Raw genomic sequence first — 16,265 nt, 5'->3', positions numbered from 1 at the left:
GCAAGACTGATATATCTTTGCTAATCAGACTACAAATAAAGTGGAACTTTGCAGAAGGAAAGAAATTGGGAGGTAGAGGGGTTAATTATTGTTATCTAAGAATAATTTTATTGTGAGTGATCGTCTCAAAGTATTTCCAGATGTCAGAGATTTTCCTGCTGGCTCCATTTCAGACAATCAAGTTTATTTGTGTAGCACATTACAGCAACAATGCAGTTCAAAGAGATTTACATCATAAAATCACAAAAATATAGTTATAAAAAAACAACATAATCTACAATTGAGAAAACCAGTAACAAACATTACATTTTGACGAGTGCCATCATACACATCAAATATGTTGGTCAAATTTCATTTTATTTTGGCCACTGAAGACAAATATTTTCCTCTGATGCGAGACCAAATGGGCAACCCATGATGCAGCACGGCTCATCGCGCTTTTATTTTGAAAGCCGACACTCAAAATGAAGCAGTCACGTGACCCATGCAATGCTAGGCCTCGTTTGTTGCCAGTCACGTGGTTTTCAGCACAAGCCTCGAAGCCTGGATTCAGATAGCCCATCACTACAGGGAAGAAGCCTTTTAGTTATCTTGCTTTACTAGCAAAGTCGCTAGCTAGCAGCTAACTAATAGCACAACAACAGCCCAATGTCTGTATTATAAAAATAGTGAATTGATAGATAAGAACAGTTTCTCCTCACCTGGCTGTCTCCTCCCGCTCAGTAGTTCTTCAGAGAAAGGCAGACGCAGAGGCCTGTCAGTGTCTGTTGTATTTCATTACCTCTCTGCTTAAACCGCGACTCCGAGCTGAAACAGAAACGATACTTCAACGTTTTCCGTCATCTGACAAGTAGCAAGTTTACTCCACTTTATTCACCAAAAACGTTTTTTTTTTTTTATTCACCAAAAACTGTTCTGTAATCTGGAACGTTCGCTATGTTGAGCTCCAGTTAGCCGCCTTATCTCACTGCGCGAGAGGCAACTGCGTCATGCGTCACGGGCAAAAGGTCAAAGGTAACAAGGTGACCGGCTTATTATGTTGTACAAAAAAAAGCCCAATATAAAACAATTTTAGTAAATGTTATGTGTTAGAAGAGGGCTTAGAAAATAATACCAAAAAAAAAAGATAAAAATTGACCAAAAGGGCACTTGGGGGCAAGGAGCAAAAGGGGCAGGTGCTCAAGCACTCCTAACCCCCTCTGCATGTGCCTGCAGTAATTATTTAAACATGGTGTTGCGCATTTCTGTGCATTTCCGTTCCATTACAAAAACAAAACGGGACTCAAACACCCTGATGAGCAGAGCGGTAAATATGAAGCCTGAAAACCTAATATCTTAACGGACTGAATCCTTTGTGTTTTTAACTAATCTCTGCTGGGTTTGTGGGGCGCAGGCGGTTGCCACGGCAACAGGTTGATTAAACGACAGAGATGAGAGTAAAAAGTTAGGAGAGGTTTAGAATCGATCGCCTTGTTTTACCTTTGTTTACCTTTGCTGGGATTCATCACAGCTGCTGTAGTTTCTGAACCCTATCACCACCAGGTCAAAAGCACAGCTTCTTGGCGCAGCACATTCATTAATGTTTCTATCATTTATGTTTTCAGATGTTAAACTGTCACAGCAGACCACCCTGCAGGCCTCTGGTCTCAGTGTTTCCCTTCAGACTCCCAGTGAGCTCACAGCTTCAGGATGACCAGAGACCTTCACCTTTCTGGAGCAGGAACACCCGGCCTAATGCACTGGTGATACATTCATTTTAAAAAATGAGGCTGTTCTTATAGAATTGATATGCATAAACCATCTGTATTTTACCTCTTTAAATAAACAAAATATGTTTGATTATTATGAAATCTGTGTTCCTTCTCATCTGTGTAGTTCTAATTTAATCAAATCTCATGTTTTCACGTCCCAAAGACAATAAAATGGATTGTTTGTGGCTTAAAATAAGCAAAACAATCTCAATAAAGCAAAGTTACAAAAATAGAATACAGATTGAAAGTTTTGGACCCGTTTTATGTTTTTTTTCTCAACAATAATTTGTAGACATCTCGGTTTGCTTTCATTTGTTCATACTGTATGTCTTGCATTTTTTGTGTGTGTGTTGGAGGCATTCATAACCTACATCATTAATCTATGGAAAGTCGGGTCTTATCACATCTCTCCCCCTCCTTCCAGAGTAATAAAGTCTTGAAGTCGGCAAGGGTGTCGGCACACTTGCTATCCATCTCTCACCACCAGGCAATGCCACAACCTGCATTGCAATGGACAGTAACTACTCTTAGTGGAGGTGATATAAACAGAAAAGACTCTTTTTGGGTTAGTTGGTAAAAAAAAAAAAAAAAAACCCACTAGCGTTTTTATGGATGAAGCGCCTCTCATTTGCAATTTTCAGAAGTGAAATAACCAATCTCTGGTTGATGAGTTGAAATGAAAAAAGAGAAGTGCATGTTGAAAGACAGTGTTAGAAGAAGACATTTAGCACCTGAATGAAAGTCCTTGTCTCAGTCTGGAGCCCACCTCTCTGGTCTTTCTCTGTCCTGTGAAACTCTGACGTCTGTTAGAGGAATTTTTTTTATGTCAGTGTGACCGCACTGATACTCTTTTCAAACACAAGTATACATATAAGAATGGGGGGGGAGGAAGTCAAAGGAAATGACAAAACCTATTCCTCAAACGCCTGAGGAGGTTTAGATGTGTCTCTTCTCCAACACAGCTGATTCAACTACTTCCTCAGCATGTCAAATTCCTGCTAAAGCCTGCTGATGAACCATCATTTGATTCAGGTTTATTAAACCAGGAAAAAACAAAAAACAAACTAAAACATGCTGGATACCGGTTATTGAAGGCTGACTTTGTACACCACTGCCATACATGATTACCCCTCTCACACCCACACACTTACACATGCATGGACACAACCCTACTCTCTCTCCTTTTTAGGAAGCAGTTGCTCATTATGCTTTCTGCCTGTCTGGTCCACGTAGCACACTGGGAATGCTTTAAATATACAAAGTCTCTTTCCAGGAGATCAGATGAATGCATCCTATGCAACAGGATGGTGATCTGAAGCATGCTAGAAAGTTCCTCTCTGAAGGGCTCGGTAGTAATAATAAAAACAGAAAGTTTTGGGGTGGCCTAGTCAAAATCCAGATTTTAATCCGATTGAGATACTGTGGTAACGCAGCTTGTTTCCTACTGAATGGTGACCCTTACGGCTCACAGACTCTATCGCATAGCTCGGAGCCAAGCTTTCCAAAGTGTGCCCATTGCCGCTCACTTCCTAATTGTATAATTGCAGCACTTATCTTAACAGGATTTGACAAGGTTGTGGTGTTTGCTTCTCTGGATAATTTCCTGCGTGTCTTTGGGGACAGATGCAGACTCATTTAAGTTAATCGGTGTTTACCTTAAAAAGTGAAAATATATATGCAGCTAAACAGGAGAATACCCATGTCAAAAAGAGCTTATTACTTGTCAATGTTAAGCACATTTAATTCAGCCAAAAAAAAAGCTAAACAAACCCAGAACTGATTTGAAAATTTGAACAAATGTGGAGATAAGATCATTTTTGTGCCATAGACTCATGAGAAACTTCACAAATAAAAATGAGCAGTGGATGAGCATGAATGAGTGTGTTTGTGTGTGTGCGTTTGTGTGTGTGTGTGTGTATGTGTGTGAGAACCATGTACGCCGCTTTAGCAGGGCAGTGTAGCGTGCAGTGCAGGAGCGAGCAGAGGCGGCCCGGGCCAACGCAGCTCCAGCACCCTGGTAATCCCTGCGTTTTCAGGAGCCCTGGCCCGTACTTGATTAGCTTGAGCAAGAAAAAGGTTATGCGCGCTCTCATGTGTTTCTCTCGCCCTCTCTATGTCTCCCTCTCTTTCTCTATCTGTCTCACTCCCTCGTTCCCCCCCTCTTTCTCATGCCCCCTCCCCTTCTCTGCGTCCCCTGGAGCCACATTGTGAATGAATGGACTCTAAGTGTTTGCTCAGCAACTTCATCTGTTCCTCTCACTCTCTGTACTTCTCGGGATTTTTTTTTTTCCTGAGAACTTGCTGAGCTGATGCTGTTTAGAGACAGAAGTAAACCTAGCATTAAACTGGAATAGACACAGGGTGTTTTGCACTGCTGGCCACTTTTATAGGAACCACTGGTAAAAATGTGTATAAAAATTGTCTCATTGCTGTAAAATAATCTCACAAGGATTTTAAAAAAAACAGTGTTTATTTTGAGTACACTTATTCAGTTCATGCACTGCAGGTTTTTGCAAAAATCACCAGAGTTGTTGGCACCCATTTTGTCTGTACTTTCTAAAACTCCTCTTTGTGCGTAAATCAAATTCACCACTTGTTTTTCCTCTATAATAATTCGATTGGTTGGAGAATACAGTGGATCCCATATAGCGGTTTAATATTTGTGGATTCACATGTTTGCTGATTTTCCTGTTGCTTGTAACATAAATTTGTCTATTTGTGCACTATTTATTTTTTTTTTTTTGCAAACTAATATGCTGACCCCTATTTGCAAAATCCACGTATATAACTGTGATGCAGTGAACAAGCTAAACATAAAACACAACAGCTTGTTGATTCTCCTATCGTGTAGATGAGTCACTGTCAATCTTCTTTACCCTTAATATTTAAGTAATCAAGACATATAAAATACATAAGTAGATGGTTTTATACCATCTACTGACTTGAATTTTGTCAACTCATTTGTTAAAGATCAGAAGCAGAAAAATGATTTAATAGTGAGAAGTATTGTACGAAGTACTTTGTATGAAGATGCCTTCATCTTGAAAAGATGGCACTTTAATTATTTTATTCTTGTTGGGTTCAAACTTGCATTTTATTTTAATTTTTTTGTAACAATGTTAATAATAATCACAAGTGTCAAATATTGTAGCAATAAAATAATGCAGCCTGGAAGCTGATATATGTAGGTGCAATGTTATCTGATTTACTGGTGTTTGCAAACCGGCCAATCCAGAAGCACCACTAATTTTCCATGTCTGTGATTGGCTGTATCCCAATTGTAAGAGCAGAGATAAGGATGTTAGCCTCTGCAGTAGTGCTAATTCAATAACCATTGTGTACATTAATGTATATTAAAGTATATTTGGATTTTGAACCAAAAATTATCCTTTGTGCCTTAATAAGATTCCCAGGGTCTTTGGTAGCATTACAGATCATCCGCCATACTTAACAGTGCGAATGTAGTCATCCTTTATTTAATGGTTGCTTGGTTGTGAATGTAAAGCTCAACTCTTAGTCTGTGACCAAAGCAGATGATTCCACTTAAAGTCTGTGCATTGTTTAGCTAAACCATGTTTACAAGTATGATGATAGAACAGGCTTAAGGTAATAAATATAGTACCGCTTCCAAAACAATCCTCAAAAACGGTTTCAGAATTTTTGCTTCCTTTTTTAAATTTGATTGAAGCAACACATTTTTGAGAAAGCTGCGCATGAAAGGACACACTGCAAGTTTGAGGTGACAACAACAAACATGAGTGGCTGAAAAGATTGAGAATCAGAAGGAAGAAGTGTGAGGAAGCAAAAACACCACATGGCACAGAACATGACTGAAAGTCTGAAAGACTGAATATCTCTAAATTCTGGGGGCAGATCCGCACAACTTGGGCCGTAGGTGACATTTGCTTTTGATTAAAAATAATTGAATGGGCTCATCTGCTTGTCAACAAATAAGCAGATTTTACATCATTCTGTGATCTACAAATTACAATGCGAGATTCTCCAGACACTCATGGACATCTCCAGAAAGGTTTTGTAAAGACAAAACTAATTTTAGAAATGACAAATTTTACATTCTCTACATTCAGCTTGATGCTTTCAGAAACTTAAAAAGTAATTAATTATAGGAGTATTACTACGGCTTTTACAAATACAAATATGTCATTAAAGAATCTGGCAAATGGATTGTAGGGCTAGAAATGGTGTCGTCCATAATTCGCTTCCTTATTTACCCCGTAGGAAAACAGCAATTTTCATTCTATAAAAACATCTACTTTGTTGTCAGAAGAACATTCTGATGCAGAATTTGTCAGTCTGCAATGTGAAAAGTAATGGAACTATCACTATCTGAATAGCTACAGCAGAGTGTTTGTTCCATTTATGGGACGGAGAAACAAAATTGTCCTGAAAGGTGTATGGAGTCAGTGCTGGGGTGGCGGGGCGGTTCAGGAGGGGATTAACAAGAGGCCGCAGACCCTGAGGCAGGGGTCCTCGTTTCCTGGCCTGAGCCCCTGTTTGTCCTGCCTGACCTGGCAGCTCTGGGGGCAGATCCCGCCTAGATACATCCCTGCTCCCACGCCTGTCTGAAGCTGTTAGCCACTGGCTGTGAGTAGCTAGCTGGGCTTAGTTATGTCTGAGCTGCAGTGTGGTGAGAAGGGGGGGGGGGTTCCCGTTATCTGTGGGATGGGGCTGCCAGCTTCTGCGTGTTGGTAGAGGATGGGTTGTGGTTAAACAGACGTCTGCCAGAACTGTAGGAGGTGATGATTAATATCTTTTCTTTGTCTATGATCAACTTTTATTTGCAGCAGGATTGTTCAAGAGGAACATCATTGCTATAAAACTTGTGGACAACTTTCTTTAAAATCAACTTAAGTGGAAGATAAGCCAACATGAGAATCAAATGAAGAACTACGTAAAGGAGAATCACACCCTTTAGACTTTTTGTCTTTTTTTTTTACATTTCAATAAAAAACATTGAATCAACCAAAAGATTCAAAGTGTGTGTGTGTGTGTGTGTGTGTGTGTGTGTGTGTGTGTGTGTGTGTGTGCGTGTGTGCGTGTGTGTGTGTGTGTGTGCGTGTGCGTGCGTGTGTGTGTGTGTTTAACACATAAATTTGTCTTGATCTCATCCCATCCATCAACCATCATGCTCTATCTCTTTGTTTTGTGTCATCCTGCTGGAAGGTGAACCTCTCTCTTCAATATCAAGTTTTTTTCTAGTTACTTCCAGGTTTTCTGCTCTTCTTTAACATCCTGTCAGTTCATGTGAGCGGCTATGTCTTGATTGGCTTGGAGTTTTGCTATACTCTTTCCATTTCCTGCGGACGATGCTGTGATGTTTTCCTTCTCGGAAAAAAAATCCTGAATAACCTAAATCTGCTTTAAACGTCTCCTTAACTCGCCCCCTGACCCCGTTCGCTGTGTTCCTTTGTCTTCATGGGGCTGTTTTGTTCACTGATGTTCTCTAACACAATTCTGGGGTCTTCTAAATTCTGACACACAGGTGGACTCTGTTTAAAATTTGGGTGAATGTTGGCTGCCCCAAATTTCATTAAGGGTGTCTGAAACAACCGTTTTCTAAATACAACGTGTTTCCAGTTGGGTAAACTGTGAAAGAGTTCAACAGGTATGAATACTTTCCCACGTCATACCGCATGTAACAAATTACCCACATTCAGCTTGTTGCTCACTGTATTTCAAATACAGTTCTTCAGAAGATATCTCATTTGGTGTACAGACGTTGGAGATTTAAAGTTTACCATTTGATTTGATAATTGGGGATTTTTCAGAAGATGTTTGGTGTCTCTATCTAGTTGGTGTCTCAAGTGTACCCTCCAGAGTTTTTTTTCCAGTCCTTGGTCATTAAAATCCTCACTTACTGAAATCAATTTAATAAAATAGTTTGTTTAATTGTGACCCTACCTTGTTGTGCTCTGTCTTTGCACTCCGAGTTGCAGATCTCACAACGCTGCTGAAAGCATTTCAAACACCTTCTTTGTTTGCCTAAATAATCATAAAGAAAGACTGTGGCTTCCAAAGTGATTAAAGGGTGTTGTCTGACTACCAACTGTGTGCACAACACTGTTTTTACTTCAAAATCCAAAAGACAACATGTCTCCTCATCTCCCAACTGGGTTGTTTGATTATCGCTCTCCAAAAACGAAAATGAAATGTAGGGATATTTTTCTTTCCTTTCTCAAAAGCTTGGATAGCTCAATTGCTTGTTTTCAGGGGGTTGTTATTATTTTTCAATTGCTGGATAGGCTGCAGATTTTGGAGTAGCCTGGTGCGGCTCTGTGAATGTTGCTTCTGCCCTAAACATACAGACAGCAAGTCAGTGAAAGGCCAAAGAACGGCGGAGTTACAGACACAGAAGAAGGGCTCGCCAGTGATGCTTGTGTCTGCAGCTAATTATTAACGTGTTCAATAAATCTCAAAATTGCACACACCCTGTTTAAAACTGGCATTTTGTGATGTAAAAAAAAAAAAGATTAGGAGAGTATAAATTATTTAAAAACAATTTCTATATTTATTTATCCTGCAAAATTCAGGTAAAAGTCAACTACGCCCAACTAAAAATAAATAGCTGATGTTTTTTTTCATAAAATCTTCATTGAATCTTTAAATCTTATACAACACACAAATGACACAAAAATAGTGATGAAACCTTCAAAATATGTGCTTACCTTTAAACATGTCGCCTGACAACGTATTGATAGGCAACAACCGCCTCAGGGTTAACCTTAGTTTGCAAGTTTCACTTTGAAAGGCCTCATTAAGCTAAAGCTGGATTCAAACCTAAATTATTGAGACTTTCTTAACCACAGACCTGGTGGGTTGTTCTTTACATTCAATAAGTTGATCTGTTTTTTTTTGTTTTTTTTTTACATAATTCCAGTTAAATAAGCATATTCTGCAAAACAGTTTTACAGAGCTATGCCTTTTTTCTTTTTTTTATTTGAGGACTGTTTTTTTTTATTTTTTTAATTCAGGCAAATTAATTAATAAAGACCGGCTGCTCAAATCAGTCGAATCTACTACTTAGAGAGATAAAGCCAATTTTTTTTTGGTGGGTGGGTTGTGAGTCCTCTTTCATCAGTCGTCACTGTGTGGACCCAGTGGCGTCACTCCTGCCCAGTCTCATAAAACTGTCAACGCCTTTCTCTCACCTGTACTGACACACACCATCCCAAACAGCAGCGTGAGGGCTCGCTTTGGTAACAGAAAGGAGACTCTCTGTCTTAAAATACGCACCTCCTTGAGCGTATCCAAGGGAATATTCCCCATCTGATCGTTTCGACACAAAGAGGGTTCTCCCATTTGTTCTTTTTTTTTATGACTCTGGCAAATTATTCTTACTTCTCTGGCATGTGCAACATGACCGCAGAGCCATCGCCTGCAGAGGCAAGCCCCGATGTCATGTCTCCAAATGTGAGCTTGGACTCGCCGCTGCCTCCCCCGCCACTGATGCTGCAGGCCCGGCATAAGGACAACATTCTTATCAAGTCTGAGCCCCATGGGAGCAGCCCCAGCGCGGAGGACGGAGACGCAGTGGGCCACACAGAGGAGCACCTACCCACAGGCAGCCGCCGCAGGAAGAGGCCCGTCCAGAGAGGGAAACCTCCCTACAGCTACATCGCTCTCATCGCCATGGCCATTGCCAACTCCACCGAGAGGAAGCTCACCCTTGGGGGCATTTATAAGTTCATCATGGAGCGGTTTCCGTTCTATAGGGAGAACTCCAAGAAGTGGCAGAACTCCATCCGCCACAATCTGACCCTCAACGACTGCTTTGTGAAGATCCCCAGGGAGCCTGGCAGGCCGGGCAAAGGCAACTATTGGACTCTGGATCCAGCAGCAGAGGACATGTTTGACAACGGCAGCTTTTTAAGAAGAAGGAAAAGGTTCAAGCGCACAGATGTGAGTACCTATCCGGGTTACATGCAGAGCTCCAGCGCCTTTACACCAGCCACCATGGGGAGGCCGTCCTACCCCAACACGCTGTACGCCGGGATCGGGTCAGGCTATGGTTCCCAGTTGACAGCCACATCCCCGCATCCAGCCATGATGCATCACTACCAGACCCCCTCGGGGGTATGCCAGGGGCAGCCGCGCATGTTCAGCATCGACAACATTATTAGCCAGCAGACTGTGGTGCAGGGCGGCCCGGTCGGGGAGCTCAGCACCCAGGCGCTGGGTCTGAGCGGCGGTGACCTGGGCTCCATGACCTCCAGCTGCTCTGTAACCAGCACCGACCCGTCAGCGTGTTTCCAGAGCCAGACTGTGAACCCTGCAGCGACCATGCTGGGCAGAAACAGCGGAAACCTGACCTCCAATCTGGCAACAGGGTACCCATACTCCGCTGCCTCTGCCTCTCCTCCGAACCTGCCCTCGATGAGCCAGGCCGGGTTCTCCCCCGGCGGCTCTCAGGTGTACTGTTCGAGTAACAGACTGTCGCTACCGGCGCTGCGCCACGGCTCCTGCGCAGAGCACACGGAGCCACTACTGGGCCTCCCGAACCCCATGAACTCCTACAACAACAGCTACATGAGACAGGGCAACTTTACAACAGGATTAGAGAGGTACATGTGAGACAATATGCTTTTAGTTCAAATAATATTTGCAATGACCATACGCGTAATAAATGCCATGTTTGTTCCATTGTGGAAGGAATTTAACACGTTCATATTTAAAGAGGTACAAAGCCATCTATATTCGTTTGGAACATTCCATCTTTACATTGAAAAGTTATAGATTGCTTCACATTCTTCATAATTCACGTTTCAGTTTGTTTGATTAAATGTTTCCTTCTGTTCTGTATGTGTAAAGTGTTTGATGTAGCTCAAGATTTTAAGATGAAAAAAAGTGTGATATTTTGCTGGCCACCATGCCTCTGGAAATAAATAATTTCTTCTTGTTAATGAATTAAATGTGTCCCTCTTTTGCTTAGGGTTTATTTTTATTTTGCTTTTTGTGGCATGTTAGTCAGGAACTTGCTGAAACAATCACTATTTCAAATGCCCACACTGACTCTGAACAAGATGGTGAATGAATAACGATGATAATAAAAATAAACAAATAAATAAAAAAAGCTAATATCTGACCAGTTTCAACATGGTCTGTTAAATGTAGCTGAGACATAAAGTTTTAAAAATGTTTCAAAAAGAATTTTTAGCTGGTTAAAGTTCACTCATCAACTCAGTGTATCCTTGAAACATTTTCTCTCCCGTCCAGCTCCCCGCCCTCTAAAGTAATAATACTAATAAAAATAATAAAATATGGGAAAAGTTAGAAAAAAAATGTAGTACAACTGAAAACAACAACATAATGTTAAACAGATTACAAGGCAAAAGATTCTGGCAATGGTCATTTATGCGCGTCATAAATGACCATAATTTATGGTAATAATATGGAAATAATATGCAACCAGCCACAAGACATAGTTTATGTCTGATTCAACTTTTTTTTTGTATTTTAGTCCGATAATAATAATAATAATAATAATAATAATAATAATAATAATAATAATAATAATAATAATAATAATAATAATAATAATAATTCCCATACACAACTTGAGCAATTTACACATTTTAGCCTCGAGATGGCAGCAACCATAAGATGTTCACTGGGTCGTCTTACTTTTTTCTCAGGGAGTTATTGCTCCCCAACAGATATAGAGCACAGATATATTGTCAGAAAAAAAAAATCTTTCAGTGAAAGTGTTGGCTTGTTGTAAGCAAAAAATGTGCCGCCAGAGGTCAACATCCGGAAGGGACGCGGGGATGGAGGAGGCGGATGGGGTATTTTGCTTTGAAATATATAAGGGCGGGTGCTCAAACGTGGTGCAGCAAGAAAAATAAAAATGGAGAATAAATAAGCGAATAAATTTAATTCACTAATCGAGGCTTACCCATGTTTAACATTTTGTGTAGTTTATGTGTAGCCTGCTGTTTTTTTGTTTTGCAGTTGGATACTGAATCCTCATTTCCTCAAATATATAGTTTTCTTTTTATTCTTTGGCCAAAGTTTAGCTTGCATTCTATTAAAGGTTGCACAACTATTTAGAAAAACATAAAAGCTTCAGAAATTTGACTGGAAGTTGTGGATTTTATTTTTTTTTTATCTCTGTTTTGGGATCGAAATCGTAAAAGACAGAGAAGCCAATTTATCCAATTGAGTTTTTGCTTTGAGCACACCAGCAGGTGGCGCTTAAACACCACAAACTACAGCAATCCCATTCGGAGCGCTACTGGGTAACTTTACGAACATCCACATTTCTGAAAAATCAGTTTTCAAATATTTTAATCAAATACACGTAAGTAAATATTTGTTTTAATCCTTTCCCTCTAGAAATTAAACTGTAGAGCCACAGGTGGATTTTTAGTGATATTTGACAAGTCTAAATATCGAGGTTGTGTCAACTATTCCAGTTACCGAGAGCAAAACACATTATAGTCAGTATCGATATTTTATAACAAAAATTTTGAAACAAACAAATGACTTATTTATATGCATGGAAACAAACCCCCAAAAAATAGAGAAAGAAAAAAAAAAGTAGTAATAACTAACATTTCAGGAAAAAAAAAAGTGAACCCTACAATGTCAGTTTTCAGACTTTTAACAGTCAGTCATGACAACAACACACTGAAATAGTATCTCCGGTATCTCAATTGAACTCGAAAATATTCTTCAGACAAAAAGACAACAAAAAAGATAAACAAGCGAATGATATCCAGAAACAATGAAAAGAAGAGGGCAGTTTATATGTAAAAACTCTTACACATAGAACGTGTTAATCTTGTGCTGCCAGATGAGCCTGAATGGAAGCATGACGGATAACAACTCAGTCTAACGAACGAGAGGAACCCGCAAATATTGTATTATCATCTGCTGACGTTTCATTCCCGATGAGAAAAAAAAAAAAAAACTCGGAGCATGTTGCAGTGTCTATAATATCCCATTTGTCCTTCTACAGCTCATGCACATGGATGATTGTCTGCCTTGTTGACAAGGAGACAGAAAAAAAAAGCGACTTGGATATTTCACCAAGATATCCAAGCAGGAGTCAGTATACATGGCGATGCACGTCTGTTTTTGAAATAATATTAATGATAAGAATTGTTTGTATAAAATCATTAATATTATGTATATAGTTAATTTTTTATTTACTTTATCTAAGAAGGGAAAAACTCATTTCTGTTATTAATAAAGGTAAAACAATACAGCAACAATTCACATGCATGTAATTATTTACAGCAAGCGTTTTCAGTAAGTTATAAACGTATAAAGGGGGGAAAAACATAGACAAGACGCATTGACCAAGTATGGAAAATATCGTTATTTTTCTTTCTTTCTTTTTCTTTTTTAGGAAAATTAGATAATAATAATAATAATAATAATAATAATAATAATAATAATAATAATAATAATAATACTTTCTATTTTTCTCTGCAAAGAAATATACAAATTTACGAATAGAATGAATCTATTTAAATTAGTTTAATTTGGTTGTGATTAACTCTATTAAAAACAGATTAAATCAGCAACGTCGGATATTGTTCGGTGTCAGTACGGTGTACATATTCCTGTAAGTCTTCAGTCTTTTTTCGTTAACTCACATTATTTTAACTGAAATCACTCCACTTAAGTTTTAGAGTTTTACAAGTGTATATATGACCCACAATGAGGAGACAGTAATTTTACGATTTTTGGGTGGCGTGTTCAGTTTCTTTCTTTCTTTTTTTTTTTTTACTGTTTGAATGGTAAAAATGAAATATTGATTAATGTAAGATACACATACAAATATTACTTTTTAGAAGAAAAAAAAAAGTCTGTTCAGTTCCTGGTAACTGTGACTCAAAGATCACGTGATCAGCGTGCTCCTATAAATACCATTTGAAAGCTAAGGAGGATAGTGTGACAGTCCGACTGGATACCTCTCCCAACCCGTGCGTAAAATCTCTTTTGGAAAGACATTCGGATACCCAAAAGTAGCGTTTTGACTGGAAACCATCGCATCTGAAGAAACAAACAAACAAACAAACAAAAAAAAAAACTCTGCCAGCTATTGGTGGAAGACATTGACTGTTTCTTTGGCTGACTTTTTTTACGCGAGTGCATCAGAATTTTTTTTTTTTTTTTTCAATGAAACCACCCTCGGATGCAAAAGCAATCTCCCGATTCGCAGGTCAATAAGATTTCTGTGTCTCTTACCTCTTGTAGCTATGTGTGCATTGACTCGCTGGAGATAAAGTGTCCACAATAATACCTTTTTGTGAGGGGGAAAAAGGGAGGGTGTGTGCGCGCTCTCGCACTTCAGCCTTACCAGAAGAAAGAAGAAATCTGGGACAGACGGGGGAAGAGAAGTTGCGTCTCCAAGGATGACTTTAGGGACGGATATGTCCGACAGCTCTGCATTGTCCGAAGATGTAGACATTGATGTGGTCGGAGGGGACATATCCGTCGGGAAAGACGGGAAATACATTCACCACGAGTTCAACTTGGACAATGACTCGGACGATAATTACTCCCAGAGCGCGGCGGAGAGAGGTTCATCTCCGGGGCTCAGCAGCTCCGACTGCCCGTCAGAGCCTCTGGGATCCGGCGCGGAGTCTGGGACCTTGATTGGGGACAAACCCCGAAAAAGTGCACTTGTGAAACCCCCTTACTCGTACATCGCTCTGATCACAATGGCCATCCTGCAGAGTCCCAAGAAACGCCTCACGCTCAGCGAGATCTGCGAGTTCATCAGCAACAGATTCCCTTACTACCGGGAAAAATTCCCTGCGTGGCAGAACTCCATACGCCACAATCTTTCCCTGAACGACTGCTTTGTGAAAATCCCACGGGAGCCAGGTAACCCGGGAAAGGGCAACTACTGGACCCTGGACCCGGACTCCGCAGACATGTTCGACAACGGGAGCTTCTTGCGCAGGAGGAAGCGCTTCAAGAGACACCAAAGTAACGAAATCCTCAGGGACTCCGGCGGCTTTCTGCCAGGGTTCGGATACGGGCCGTATGGATACAACTACGGACTCCAGCTTCAGAACTTTCACGCAGCCCACAATCCTTTCCATCCGCACCACACCGGCGGATCTTTCCCCTTCCCCAACGCCCCCTGCACCTTGCCTTCACCTGCATCCATATTCCCCGCGCCGCATCACTTGCCCTCCCTTCTAGGGACCGACCTGAGGAAGCCCTTTTACCCGCAGCTCAGCCCGTCCCTGCCGCCTCTCAAGACGGACTCCGGCTCCACAACGAGTCGGCCCTCCTTCTCCATTGACAACATCATAGGAGCGGCCAACTCCAGCGGCTCTTCCTACAGCGCGCAGAGCAGCAGCCAGGCTCAGATCCTGGCCATGCTCACCCCGGCGCTGGCCTCCGCTTCCAGCCACCTGAACATTTCCCAGGAGGGCCTATTCCAAGCAAGCCCACCGAGTCAGACTTTTCCCACCAAGACCTCCAACTTGAACACTTGCCCTTTCTAAAGACTGAAAAAGTGAATAAGAAATAATAATTGTGACGTCGTCCTATGTGAAGGTAGGATGAACATTTTTGCTGCAGAAAGAAAGAAAGAAAGAGAGAGAGAGTTTGTTTCGAGCTCTCTCGGTTTCCTAACAATGTGAGAGGAGACTTTATTTATGCGATGTAAATATATGTGCATAACACTGAGAGGCAGACAACTTATGAAAGATCATAAAAACAAACACAATGCAGGCCTGCAAGTCCAGTCTGCGGTCCTCATTCAGAAGGTGATGGGATTTAAAATAATAATAATATTAAAAACTGATATTTTAACATAAGTTAAAGTTGTCACCAACGATCAGTGGGGCTTATTTCCATTTTTTAAAAAATAAATATAACTGAGAATTTAATTATGATTTATATTGTGTTTATTGTAAGATAGTTGGCACTATTGTTGTTGATATAGACGAAAGACGGCAATCTCAGGTTTTTACTTAGAAAGCACATGAAGACGAAAGGGGGGTTTCTGACTTTACATAGAAAAATCACTCCAATCTCCCATAGTCCCCCTTTTACATGGTGAATTTGTGGCAATATCGTTTCCTGTTGTCAGTGGATACATCTAGGTTGCGTGATTGACTCTCTCAGCCTTTTTTTTTTTTTAATTGTTCGTTCCTCCCTATATTTACAGTTGAATCTGTGAAACATTTGTCTTGTGTTGCCAATAGCTGAGCACATAAATGTTCATAGGTCAGTTCTTTTTTTGTTGTAATGACAAGAATAATAAATGTGAGTTTAAGAAACGAAAAACTCCTTTTTTTTGTTTTTACTTTAGGTTTTCTGCATTCAAAATGACAAGAAATGGTTTAAAAAAAATCTTGAAGCGCAAACTAGAGCACGCAAAACTTGTCTTAAATTTGCCTACTTTTCTTTAGAATTTTTTTTTCTTCAAGTGAAAATTCTTTGAAGAGGTTCCAAACTCTGGGGTTTATTTGAAATTACGTTCACGACCCAGATTCTTTCACGTTTTTTTTTGTTTTTTTTTGC

At 40.3% G+C, this 16,265-nt stretch overlaps 2 protein-coding genes across 2 annotated transcripts; both read left to right on the top strand.

Moving 5' to 3' along the window:
- The first annotated feature begins 8,948 nt into the window (after positions 1–8,948).
- Positions 8,949–10,624, top strand: foxe3 (forkhead box E3). Its single transcript, XM_008406981.1, has one exon. It carries the CDS (start codon positions 9,087–9,089, stop codon positions 10,341–10,343), a length of 1,257 nt encoding a protein of 418 aa, XP_008405203.1. The 5' UTR covers positions 8,949–9,086; the 3' UTR covers positions 10,344–10,624.
- Positions 10,625–13,683: 3,059 nt separating this feature from the next.
- On the top strand, positions 13,684–16,022 carry foxd2 (forkhead box D2). The gene has a single exon (XM_008406983.2). It carries the CDS (start codon positions 14,135–14,137, stop codon positions 15,239–15,241), a length of 1,107 nt encoding a protein of 368 aa, XP_008405205.1. The 5' UTR covers positions 13,684–14,134; the 3' UTR covers positions 15,242–16,022.
- The last annotated feature ends 243 nt before the right edge of the window (positions 16,023–16,265 follow it).

This window comes from Poecilia reticulata, linkage group LG4, assembly GCF_000633615.1.
Source record: "Poecilia reticulata strain Guanapo linkage group LG4, Guppy_female_1.0+MT, whole genome shotgun sequence".
In the NCBI taxonomy this organism is placed as follows: Eukaryota; Metazoa; Chordata; class Actinopteri; order Cyprinodontiformes; family Poeciliidae; genus Poecilia; species Poecilia reticulata.
Note: the sequence above shows the minus strand (reverse complement) of the source record. Positions and strands in the feature narration are given on the sequence as shown.

Coding starts and splice junctions, on each gene's coding strand:
- foxd2 (XM_008406983.2), top strand. CDS start 14,135: ATGACTTTAGGGACGGATATGTCCGACAGCTCTGCATTGTCCGAAGAT.
- foxe3 (XM_008406981.1), top strand. CDS start 9,087: ATGACTCTGGCAAATTATTCTTACTTCTCTGGCATGTGCAACATGACC.